This window comes from Tenebrio molitor, chromosome 7 (assembly GCF_963966145.1).
Source record: "Tenebrio molitor chromosome 7, icTenMoli1.1, whole genome shotgun sequence".
Taxonomy (NCBI): Eukaryota; Metazoa; Arthropoda; class Insecta; order Coleoptera; family Tenebrionidae; genus Tenebrio; species Tenebrio molitor.
The window spans coordinates 16,765,358-16,779,106 of NC_091052.1; the positions used below are offsets into that span (position 1 = coordinate 16,765,358).

General features: G+C 37.2%; 1 protein-coding gene across 2 annotated transcripts in view; it reads right to left on the bottom strand.

Moving 5' to 3' along the window:
* Positions 1-7,398: 7,398 nt before the first annotated feature.
* LOC138135320 (neurotrimin-like) overlaps positions 7,399-13,749 on the bottom strand; it is a 75,468-nt gene continuing 69,117 nt past the window's right edge. The window contains exons 9-10 of one of the 2 annotated variants that reach the window (XM_069054012.1): positions 13,253-13,309; positions 7,399-8,534 (exon numbers count right to left, since the gene is read on the bottom strand). In XM_069054012.1, the coding sequence (XP_068910113.1) occupies positions 8,416-8,534; positions 13,253-13,309 (176 nt within the window). In that variant the 3' untranslated portion in view covers positions 7,399-8,415. The remainder of the gene's footprint in view (positions 8,535-13,252; positions 13,310-13,749) is intronic. The other variant, XM_069054013.1, reaches the window with a different exon arrangement.

The window sequence follows — 13,749 nt, forward strand, 5'->3', positions numbered from 1 at the left end:
AAAATATGAGCGATGAAACAAATTGTTGTGTTTTTGATTGTAATAGGTACGTGCCGCAAAAACGAAACAAAAGCATGTTTCCATTTATTTCCGCGTTGTGGCGTAAAAGCAAAATATGTTTTCATCGAAAATGTTTTTGGTTCTAAAGACCGGATAGAGAGAAGGAAAGCATGGGAAAGTACTTTATTAATGGAAAATCTTCCTCTAGTTATATGAGGGTCTGTGGAAAACACTTTAAAAAAAGAAGACTACATATTTGTAAGTTAAATAGTACCCTATGTTTCAAAAAATTTCTGGTCAAGTAGGTTCTGAAAAACAAAAACGTATGGCGTAACTTGACTAATCCATGCGTAAATGTGTTTATCACAATAATTGTTTCGAACGAACTGTCATAAAATGACAATTTCAGGAAAAGCTTGAGAAGGGTAATTTTCTTACGATTCTGCGAGAATTAGGTTAGGTTCGGTTATGAATCCAGAAACAAGTAATGTAATAACAATAAATAAATAAACAACAATTAACAATAATGTGTTTTAAATTACTCTAGAGCAAGTGTTGAAAATGATCGCCTAATACGGAAAAAAATTGAATTTCTGAAATTATTGCACAAATAGCTATTAAAAAACTGTGCCGGATCGAGCGGGAATATGACTCTTGCAATCTCTCAACGGTCTCAACGGTGGCGCCCCCAACGGTAGCCGAAATCGCCAATATCTTTGATTCATTTGTGATTCAAAACTGGTTTCATTTACAATATTTTAGGAGAGCTGTTATTTATTTCTACATCTAAATTATTATTAAACAGTAAAATTTTATTAATTAATTTGTTGATAATAAATTCATTTAGAGAATGAATTCAAAAATAATTAAGCCCCATGTTGCGGGAAAAAATGGCTCCTGGGATTGTCTATAGACAAACAATGGAAAAAGTACAATTTTAATTAAAAAATTTAAAATTCTCATTTCGAATAAATGTTTACTATGTGTTTTAATCAGAATCATAGATTTAATGTCTGTCTCTGATAAAATGTAAAAGGTTTTTCATTTATTTGCCCGTGTGTTTGTTCTGATGCGACTTCAACGAATTAAAACTTATAATTTAAAAATTTTTACCAGCTTTAGTACGATCAACAACAGTCAACAAAAAAGTTGGATTACACTAGGACAGTTATTTCTTTACCTATTTAGATTTGTTAACTGAAAATGAAGAATTTGTAAACATAAGTTGCTCTGACAAATGCCAGTTGTCTTGATAAAACAACTAAATTCGGTTAGGTATCTATTCCTGTGATAACAGAAATCAAAGATTTGTTTTAAATACAATTTCGTAAAAATATCTTGCTAATCTAATTATGTATTCGCAAAATACATCTAAATAAAATATTCTTAAAAAATTCAAAAGACATTTTACTCAAACGTCGAAGTGAATTTAGCTTTATTTTTACCTAAAAGTTTAAATCCAACATGCTTCTGTCACATGATCTGCGTTGCATGTGTTATTTCCACCTGCTATTTATTTTATAGTCAATCATTGTGAGAAAAAAATTACAAAGTAAAAATCGTGATGATGATGAAGAACACAATTCTATTTATGACTGGATTTATTACCACTTTATACATATTCAGTGTGGGTGGTGTCAGACAATAGGTTCGATCAAACTGCATAAGTTATTTCAACCAAATAAAAATTTAATCTCCGAATACTCCGAATACGAATTTTTGTAAAAAAATTATGAGTATAGAAGTACGAATAGTCCAGTCAATGTAAACATTCGATCTTGCGAAAGGTCATGTAGTTCTGATTTTTTAATATATTTTTTTTTTTTTTGCCTTTCCCTTTTCACCTAACAGGCCTATCAGGTACCTTTTACGGTCGGCTTGGTTTCTTTTTCCTTTGTGGTGCGGCGGGGCTCCGGGGTACTTTCCCCGGCTACCTACGCCCACCCTCTCTCCTCTCCTTTTTCTGGACGACACAACACGAATATCACAACACACAACATCCATGGGAGGCCATCCGGCCTGGGATTTGAACCCTGCTGACCTCGCGGTGGTGTCGGGAGAGTGTCGCTCTTCCTTCCACCACCCTACCGTCAGCCCCTACTAGACATACACATACATCCATGGCCCGGCGGAGTTTCCTTCCTTCGAAAAAATCCTCCCCCTTCGGTGGGATTCGAACCCACTAGCGCCGGGACCGCGACCTCGGAGCACTGTCTCCGACAGCCATGCGGCCACCGAGCTACCTGTCTGATTTTTTTAATATGTTCTTTGGACTTCAGCCAAGAGTAAAAAACCAAATTTGCAACTTCGAAAGACTTGTGCGTGCTGCGTGGTAGCCGAAGAACAGCAAAATTTTCGTACTATTTTCAGTTTTTGCTCAATATCTCTTAAGATATGAGTCTAACAGAAAAAGTTGAAGTTATCTTTTTTAAACTAGATTAAATACACTTCAGTTTGAGGCCTAAGCAAACTTTGTGCGTTCAGCAGTTTCCGAGATACAGCTCTTCAAAAGTTGGGTATTTTTTCCAAGAAGTGAAATTTTTTTGTTTATTTCTCTTTTTTAATTAAATATCGTCAAAAATACTCGCTCCATGAGAAAAGTCACGTATAGGGCCTAAACCGATCAAATAAGTTATTTTAACGTAATTTAGTATGTGTGGTTAACAACTTGAAAGGAGTCTGTGAAGTCGGTGGAGAAATACTGCCCTCAGCGCCAGATTGTTCTGATTGTATGGAAAATCATCAACTACCCCAAGTATGCTCCTTTGGAACAGGTTCATTAAGCAGGTGACAAGTGGTCTTGATTTTTATGGTTCAAAAATTATTTTCCTCTCATTTATCCGCACCCCACCTACTGATTACGATACAGTATTCATATCACCTTTTGAAGCCAGTGAGAGAAGTACTCGTACTACTAAAGGCCATTTTCAAAAAACCTGCTTCGTTACTTTTGATTAACCACTGTTCTTTAAGGCCAGAGATATTGTTGTTCCATCTCCTCATTTCATTCATGAGTTGTATCGGTGCAATAATGGCAGGGAGTTGCTTGAAGGCGCTATTTATGACTATTTATACAGATCACAGGCCTGGACAAGATGCTGAATGGTCATGCCTATTCACGAGCTGTACGAGCACACATTTTGACTAATCTGATATTGGCTGGCATTATTTTGGATGAGGAAGACTTGACTGGGAAAGAAAGAGCCGAAACTGAGAATAAGCTACGTGATAGTGAGAGGTCTCTCATCTTGTTTGTAAAGGAAAATAGGACTTACCAAAGCCTAAGAGCCAAATTCAAAACTGCATTGCATAATTTGGAAAGTAATCAAAGCTGTGGGACCAATAGTTCCACACGTCTACTCCCGTAAAACTATTCATCCAGGCAGAGCGTCAGGGTGATTAAGAACCTTCACCTGTATACTATCGATAAAATGCTATCTTGTTTTCATTCAGTTGGTCACTATTTCTTCACAAAGAGTGCCCACTTATATTTGCAAGATATGATGGCTCTAGAATAGCGGATGGATCCAACTGAGTTTAAGATATTCATAGAACAAAATTTTACAATCCGCCGATCCGATAAATTTTGGCCCGGCCTATGGTCAGATGGTGGTTTATGAAAAGCTACGGTGGATTGGCACATGTGCGTGGAATCTCCAGCAGTGAGCTAGCAGAGTGGACCGTAAAAATGGGGTTCATGATAAACATACTTGTATATGCCAGGACATGTACCCGCCGGAGTTCAAATTAAAGCGCGCCAATTAGTGAGAGGAAAATAATTCTTAGTCGATCAAATTCAAGACCACTTGTCACCTGCTCCATGAACCCGTTCCAAACGAGCATACTTGAGGTGTTCGATGATTTTCCATACAATCAGAACCAGAACAAGTCTGGCGGTGAGGGCAGTATTTCTCCACCAACTTCACAGACTCTCTCCAAGTTGTTAACCACACATACTAAATTACGTTAAAATAACTTATTTGATCGGTTTAGGCCCTATAAGTAATGTTTGATCCCCTGAAAACTTGTTTTCATTTATTTTTCCCAAATTCCATCTTTCGAGGTTTTGGGTTATATGCCACTTCTGAGAGAAGCATTGGACCTGTAGCTGCCCGTCAGATCTCAATTTAAAGCTAAATAAATACACTTCAAGTTCATTGCCCATGACTTTTCTCATGGGGCGAGTATTTTTGACGATATTTAATAAAATAAGAGACGTAAACAAAAAATTTTCGCTTCTTGGAAAAAATACCCAATTTTTGAAGAGCTCTATCTGGGAAACTGCTGCATGCACAAAGTTCGCTTGAGCCTCAAACTGTAGCGAATTTAATCTAGTTTAAAAAAGCTTACTTGAACTTTTTCTGTGAGACTCATATCTTAGGAGATATTGAGCAAAAACTGAAAATAGTGCAAAAATTTTGCTGTTCTTTGGCTACCACGCAGCGCGCACAAGTCTTTCGAAGTTGCGAATTTGGTGTTTTACTCTCAGCTGAGATCCAAACAACATATTAAAAAATCAGAACTACATGACCTTTTGCAAGGTCGGACCCTTTTTTATGTTTATACAGGGTGTTTTCGAAGTTGAGGGGTTCCTTGTAACAAGAGATACTATACATTATTCTTAAGAATTTTAGCCTAAATCTTCTTAGTAAAATGTTTGTATTAAGCGAGATAATTGATTGTATATTTTTATTGTTTTCTAAAATTTTGAGTCCGGTCCTGTCTATTTCTCCGCTATCCTAGATTAATAACTGACATGGCCCAGGATGGTGTCTTTCTGGAAATCGCTCTGCGTACTCTCTGGACGCCGCAGCTGCATTCTGATAACGTGATAACATTGCCCATGCATTAGCAACATATCTGTGAGTTCATTATTTTCGTAATGATAAAGCCATTCCGACTAATTAGATGACAACTCTGACAGTATTTTTGATTAACGTCCATGCTCATTTGATTTTTTTTTGGCAATTCTAATTTCTAACAAATCAGCGCAAATCTGAGCAGGACCGGTTTCAAAAATTTCAAAAAAATTAACTTATTGTATCTTCATTGCCGTACACATTTTACTAAGGTGACTTTGGCTAAAACTCTTTAGAACAACGCATACTATCACAGGTTAAAAGGAACACCTCAACTTCGAAAACACCCTGTATTGACTGGACTAGAAACGATATTTGGAATTATAAAAAACCTGATTCCCTTTTACAATGGTTTATGGTTTGTCCTAAAGATATAGTAAATACTACCTGATTTTGGTTGCTTCGGCATGTTCCGAACAAACTCAAAATTTTGCAATCTGTACCAGAAATTTTGACTCTTTCGATAACAAATGGATTATTGGGTTTTCCGGGTATCAAGTACTTAATGTGAGATATGCAGTACATTGCCGAAATATTATACAAAGTATATAAATAGTAATCAAATTTAAATAAATCGCATTTCGCATTCAATCAATAATGGAGGGATAATTTAAAAATAACTTCCATTTAAAACAGGTAATAAATTTAATTGCTCCAACAAAACCGTTTAAATTTTAATAAAAACTTTGGCTATTGCGGCATTTCATGTCAACAATACTTTTTATTGTGTCGAGGAAATAAATGTGCTACATTGCCAAATAGAACGTGGCACGCAATCCATTGGAATTGTATGCTTTCATAATCGAAAAATAATTTTTTCATCGTCCTTTTTTCCAAACTTATTAATTTCATGTCCTCAATCGAGTACATCCCACTATCTAAAGATTCGCATCTGTTCCTTACAAACCGCAGCAAATTTTATTTAATACTGATGGAGATCATTAAAAATGTCGCCACGCTGATTACGTGCTATTTGTATGCCAGAAGTGATAGTAGCGAGGGCGGCGTCTTGCACCAGTCTTCAATCGAAGTTTAGTGTTTTATGGATCGGAAAAGTTTGACTTTGTTATGTTAGAGACCACACTGCAACCTAGTCCCGAAGACGTGCCGAGATCAAGTCGCCTTCAATTATACCATCGAGGACCCGTTATGAATACACACGATCGAAAAATGCTTTCGCCTAATTATCAACTGAATCACAACGAAACCCCCGAAAAAATGTAATAATAATATATAGAGTGAGCCATAAATCGTGTGCAGCACGCAGAATTGATGGCGCCCCCGCACAAAACACGAAAACGTTTTATCACTCCTCAAACACAGAGGGTAAGTTAACAAATAAAAATTAATCTTGGTACAAGGGATGAATATTACTTTGTCAGGATTTCCACTTGAGCGAGCCTAACATTTTTTATGAATGCAACTGAATTTAGTGGCGTCGGGATAATTCTCCAGCAAGGAATATCATAAACATTTTTCTATTTCCGTTTCCGCTGCATTGATTCTGTTAATATTTCATGCCGAAAAAAAGAATCAATAGCAATTAATAACTCAGTTTCTGTAGCAAGGGAATTAGGAAACCACATTTTTGCGTGAGGCGCGCCAGCGAAAGCGCGAAGCAGGACTGGTAATATCTTGTGTATTTTTTCTCGCCGAAAAATAGTTGTAAGTTCGCCTGTTTTATATATTTGCTAATAAATTTCGTGGTTCGCTTTAATCGTGCCGGTTTTTTCGTGGAAGATATTGTTTTGGGGGTTGCTGTCGTAAAACAAGGGGGAATCACTGAATTGTGTCAAGCCCTCCGCTGCATATTAGAACCGAGAATCAATAATTTAGCCCCACTGTGGAAGTGTTTTATTTCATTCTTGTTTACAAACACTTTCTCGAGACGCATGTTTTATCTGTCCTGACCTCGGTGTCCTCGCTTCCTTGCAGGTCCTCATTTTTGCCACAATGCACTTGACAAATTGTTCCAGCAGAGACGTCACATCATTGAAGTTAGGTGTGTGTTCTTCGGGACAATTTTAAATAATGGTGCACAAGATAAAGATGGTGTTGTCGAGAATTCTGACGCAAACTATACAACTTACTCGGATGTGATAGCATCTAACGATTCCAAATAACGCCCCCGACACCTCATCGGGATAATGTCCTTTGTAATGTACACGACAAAAAGTCGATCCTGCACACTTGTACCTTTTGTGTTCGCTTATAATTACACCGACATTTCGACTGTTCTACACGATCAACAGTCGACTTCAAATAAAACAAGAACTTTTACCGATATTACTAGGGGATCCTTGCCAAATCGTTATCTTCCCCCGGCTGCGCGTGCCAAGGATCTTAACTGCTGCATTTGCGGAAGTGCTAATGAAATTTATCCTGTCTTTTAAACCTATACATATAAATCGGTTTATTGTGCGGTCCATTAAAATTGACGCTGCAACAATCAAACCGGGGCGAGATTATCGATAAATTGAAAACGGAACGACAGGGCGGAATATAAATTGGGCTGGAATGAAACGATTCTTTACAAAACTATTTTTATTTTGTTAGCAAGTTTCTTGATTTTTTCACAATACAAAATGGAATGATATACGGCTAGTGTCCTACTTAATATTTATACACAAAGAGAAATAACAACCTAAGACAGGAAGAAACCACATTTGACTTGTTTGATTATTGGGGATATGTATGGCGGCCAAGTCACAGATGCCCCCGAGTCCCCGAGATAGATTTGACTACTAGTAGCAATAGAACGGGTACCGAGGCGGAGCCTTGCGGTATAATAGGTTTTGGATTTTCTCATGGGCTATGAGTAATATCTGCATAAACAACGAATATCGAAAAAATCGGCATTCATGTTTTTCACTAATTTATCGCTCCGCCTTCGCGCAGATATTTCCAAGGTCACAGCCCACGAGAGAATCCAATACCTGTACCCGTGCAATGGTTTGAGTTTTCAGAGAGGGAGTCCGTGTCAGGTGGAGTGATTGGCCTTTCTCGAGATCCGTTTCGTCCATGATCCATCAATATGTGCATAAATTTAGCTACGCTAAGAACTTGCATGTCGCTTGTAATCCATAAGTATGCCGCCCCTGCTGTATAACATTCACATACGACCTATTATTACATACTGGCAATAATTTTATTTTCTAAAATATGCGCTATTGCTTATTTACTAATAAATTACCCACAAAGAATACAGTTATCGTCAGTCGTAAACCGCTAATATAAACACGCCGCGTCCATTTGTGAAGCATATAGTTCGTGAACGAGCTGTATACGTAATAAACCGTGTGAAAACGATAAAACACGTTGACCTACATACCTGTATATAATGTAAAGTAGTAACAGTGGTAACGTAAAGGAACTTTATCGGGACCCGTCCACCGCAATATGCCTCCAAATGGACCATATCACTAAAACCACTTGTAGCGAAGGAAGCATATAAAAAATAGTTAAGGAAGAGAAATTCATCGTCTGAACAACACAACTTGTTTCAGCGTTAATCTTGAGATTTCTCTTGTACACAGCACAACATGAGTAAGATTTATTATTGTAGGACCAAAGGCAGCGCGACTAAAAAAGCTACGAAGATAAGTTCGGTTTTTGCACGTCCCCCGGAACCGACCTCTTCTTCCTGAAACAACGAATCCGGCTGGTCGTCCAAGCCTGAAACAAAACCCGACAGCTTAATTTCAATTGAAACACGTTTCCCTGCGATGCTTGCACCACACGCCGACAATCACCGACTGCCAATAATAATTATTTCCATAAATCATAAAAATGGAAGTGGTGGTGCATGCAACTCGGGAAAACGTACACATTTGCAATCAATCATTGCTCGTTATGTGTTATTTATTTTATGCGCTATCGAACGACTCCTTGACGCATTTTTTATTAAATCCGAAAATTCAAGCCGATCGCGGAAACAGGGGTAATGGGGTGATTTTGATTTCGAATCAATCTCGAAGCTTACGCGACAGATATTAAAAGACATGTGCTCCACCGCACCCATAAATCATCAAACTCCAGTGCGTGGAGAACGGGAAAGAAAGATTAAAAAACCAAACGAAAAACTGATGAATGCAGACAACAAGCTTAAATGATGGTGATTTGGCTGTGTTTTACTTAAAAAGAAACTAAGCCTTAGAAAGTGATAAAGGAGCGCAACTCTGGATGTTTTCATTTTGAAGTTCCTTGAGGTTCTCACTCAAACATCTCCGCAACTGATGCATTGTAAACAATTCGTTTAATTATGAATTATAAACTACAAAACTGAGTTAGCATATTCCTTTAAATTTCTGCTAGAAGCACTCTATATTCGGATTCTGACAAAGTTTTGCCATCAATGTGTTTATTTGAATTTGCGGAATATGCAACGAATTAAATTCTAAAATTAAGGTCATTTTCTTGTAACTCGAAGTCATAAAGAACGGTTGTGCACTTGTTCCCCATTCCACTTACGGCTTGTGCATTTGCAAATGGCGACTAATAAACGTTTATTTTATGGACAACAGTTACAAGCACCTTCACTGTTTTCGTTTTCCAAGACACAACAAAGCGATAAAGTGGCCATATTAAAAGTTTACGGTGGAATTTTAATTGTTCAACCACTCTGGCAGGAAGTAGTATTATCTGTTTAAGATTGAGAGCAAGAATGAAAGACAGTGAATCAGTGAAATAAATATAAGTCAGCTTTTTGTGTTAAAACACAAATCAGTCTTAAATACTGGCAGTGAAACAGTTTTACGAGTACTTAATTACGAATTTTAATACAATATTTCAATGCCCTTAATAAGCTTTCTTTGCCCTAGAGGCTTGCGGATTCCTGATTATATCATCAAAAAACATAAAAAACCATAATTCCAAAAAATAGCATTTTAATTTCTATCCCCCACCCCTTCCTTTTCTATTCTTTCCCTCCTCTTTCTCTTTCTTTCTCTCTCTTTCATTCATCTCCCTTCCGTCCTCATTCAGTATTTCTCCCCGTTCCTTTCTCTCATTTCGCTACATCCATTCCACATGTTCTCAATTGTCTCTCTCTCCTCATAGCACATTCTGAACTTTTTTCCTCTCCTTCTATCCAATACCTGTTTTCTCTTTCCTCGTTCCCACTACTAAATCTCTCTTTCTCCCTAGGTACTCCGGAATTTCCTCTGTCATACATCCTGTTGCATCTGGATTCTTTGATTCTTCCCTTCTTTCTTACTTGTCTGTGTCTTTGTCCTTTTCACTCGGCTCTACATTTATCCATCTTCCTTTTGCTCTTAAACTTTCCACTTCTTCACTGACATTCCCGTCTCTCTGATAGTATTTCTCTCTCTCCTTCTTCTTCGTGTTTTTTCCTTTTCTCTCCAGCATTGCGTTAGTATCCTGCACTTTTCTCTTTCATCCATTTTGTCTTCAAACCAAGCCTCTCCTTTTCCCTCTGCCACTCTTAGCCTATTCCTCTTACACTCTTCCCTCACTATGTAATCTTGCATTTCTCCGTCTACTCCTAGCACCCCTTTCAAATATTTTTCTTGCACTTTCTCTACCTCTTCTTGTTCCTTCCATCCTCGGATCTCTACCCCATACATCAATATACTCTCTATCATGCTCTCAAATATTATTCTCCTCCTGAAATCACCAACCCACTTTCTCTCTCCTCTTTTCCAAACGCATCTCAATGCCTTCTTTGCTTTCCTCACTATCTCTTTGATATGCCTTATTCGTGGCTCTTTCGTTGAATGTGTAACCCAAGTATTTGAACTTGTTTATTCGTTTTATTTTCCTTCCTTCCCAGTTTTCACTCTTCCTCTTTCCCTTGTTGAACACCATCATTTTCATCTTCTCAAGGTTCACTTCTAGCTTTTTCTTCTTCCTCACATACTTTCCCAGGGTCTTCATCATTTCTTTCATTTCTCTTTCACCCTTTGCCACAATTACCAAGAAATTCGCAAACGCCAAGATCCAATCTTTCTCTCTAACTACCAAATTCCCCCCCTGGTGCTTTCTTTAACATTTCATCCATTTCTGCCACATATCGTAAATAGCAGGGGGCTGAGGGGGCAGCCCTGTCTCACTCCCTTTGTCTTTTCAAACCATTCACCTTCACTCTTTCTTTCCCACCTTCACTTTGTTTTTTATTCTTACGTATATCTCCTCAATCTTCCGTACCATTCGCTTATTCCTCCCTCTCTCATACACTCTAACATTTTCTCTCTGTCTACCTTGTCAAACGTAATACATTCCAATAATTCAAATTGATGTGAACTCTTTTGTTTTTAATATTGCAGTGTTTCCTCAAACTTCGTAGAAAAATTAGCGTAAGTAAAAATTGTAAAGTAAAGATGTTCGTTTTGAATAGTCCTAGGATTACAAATGAGAAAGGTGGAAATTTTTTGTTTGTAATTTTTTCTATTGTAGCTTGTAAAATCTGTATAATTATGTAGGTATCGTGCATTCAAATAAAATCCGGGGCTGAGTAGGCGTTGGAAGAAGTAAACCGTTTAGTTAGAACAGTGTACGGTTTGAATTTGGCGCCGTTTGCTTCGAGAATAGGAATCGTTAAGTTATGCTCCTTTTAATGTAAAACATTGCAAAGAAAGGAAAAAAAAAGAAAGTTTTAGGCTATAAATTTTAGGTTAGCTGTCAACATGCTCCAATTAATTTACGCTTTATAAAAGCAGAACAATTGACGGTTTCCAATGTTTTCCTATCCCAGGATTTCATCTGAACGCGCGATATAACAATTTATCATGCGTTCATTTAAATTTATCCTCAAAGTTGACGTTGTAGAGTCGATTGAGAACGCACCACTCGTGTTAAATGCCTAAGATTTAAACAGCTGATCCGTGATCCGTTATCGGTATAGTCCGTTCACAATCGAGTCTTCAACGCCAACTTTGAGGAGAAATTTAAATGAACGCACGATATATATCAATTAAAAAACAATTTCAAAATTATCATTTTTAAAGCAGTGATTCCTAACCTTTTTAATTACCGGTATCCCCTCAATTTTCAAATTAGAAAAAACATTATTCGGTAAGTGGTTATATCAAATCGTAATACCTCACCACCGACCTTGTAGAGTAATATACTATTACGTGTGGCTTCCTGAAATGAACTGATACGTCTCAATTTAAGGTTTCGCACTCCTAGGAGGAACTTCTTCTTGCTCTGTATATTTGGCAGTTAGTGTATTTTTTGCTTAAACATTCAGCATCTCTGAATTCACATTACGAAAACATTTTCTTATTTTTCATTGTATTATAAATTAGCTCTCATTAATAAATGAATAATTATTATTAAATTTCATTAAATGCAAGAACAAATCATTTACCTATTAAAAAATTGGTTTCACGGCTTTGTTTTTAAATAAACTGTAAAATTCTTGCAGTGAAAATTAGTTCAACTAGTTGGGGATATATTTGTTTTTAGAACACACTGCGATGGTCTCAATAATTGGGCTGTACCATAATTGCAAAAAGCTGGAGAACAACTCGGTAAACAAAATTAAATTATCCTTTTAGGTTTTCGCCTAATGGCTTCTTCAAACTCCAAACTCCTGAAAGTTTACTGAGCCATGAATTTCACATGGATGAAAATAATAATTTAAATTTCCTTTTGTTTGTGTTATCCATATCTTCGTTTTAGTCAATTCCCACGTGTTCAACATGACGCAGGTTGGTCGAGTATTTAGTTCTTCCCGGAGAGCACTTAGCACGTCCACACTCATTCTCGCCGAAATTATGTTATTATTTATGTAGTAAACACAAAGCAACTTTTGTTTTACACGCACATATTCTGCTTTAAATTTTTATAATCGCCGAATTTGCTCGTGGAATCAGTAGATGTAGTTACACCGGAAATTTTCTTACATACTTGTCAAGTCTAATTTTTTTATGTCTTCACTTCATTTCATTAAGGTAATTAAATTTGAGCCTCTTACTCATGCAGAACAAAAGGCGGATTCTTGTAAGTTTTTTATGAGTTGTCACAAAATTAATACCCTCAGCTACAGGGTACCACGTCATGTCACTGGCTGATCTGGTACCCAGATAAGAATTTAACTAGATTAGAACGTTGAATACTTCTTACAATTTTAATTAGGTTTAAGTCAAAGAAGATAGCCTGGTTGCATCTTTACTTGGACGTTTAAAACATGTAAATATTCGATTAGAGAGCAAATTATCAACTAAACGATTGTAATTTGCTTTGGCTTAGAATATGTGCGTTTGCGGTGCAGCGTATCGTGAAAAGCATCGGTTAGTGAGTCGAGGGTGTATCTATTATTAATGGTCATCCTTATGGTGTGTACACGTGGGGAAACAGAAGCGAGTTCATAAGATTCACGAAATATTCATCGAAATATGAATAATTTTCGGAAGCAATTGATTACTCACCGTCGGCGATACTTTCCAGTTCTCCGATGACGTCGTTGGGTTTCTTTTTTAGTTTGCCTGTAGTAACATAACGGCGTAAATTAATAAAAGAAAACGCAACGATCCCGTCCTAATATATAATTTATAAAACGTAACCGGCGTTGATTTGTAAGTGAAATAAATTATGAAATTGCATGTTAACATGACGTTTCCACCTAAATTCGCTGGTAAGTGACTGGGAAGTGCGGATTCGTGCTTGTTAATCGTGACAGTCTGCGCCATGCTGAGCTTTTGTATATTAATCAAGAGTCGGCGCGAACTTTAAACCGAGCTTTCTTAAGCCGGATCTCGGACGGGGGTTTACACGCCTACTCGCAATTTATCTACAGTTATTATTAATAAGTCGGTTAATTGATTGCGGGAATGCTGTTCGTATGGTACATAAATACGCATCACCGGGCGATAAATTACCAACACTCAGAGCCGGGTTAGTTTTATAAATTACGTCACGTACCTTC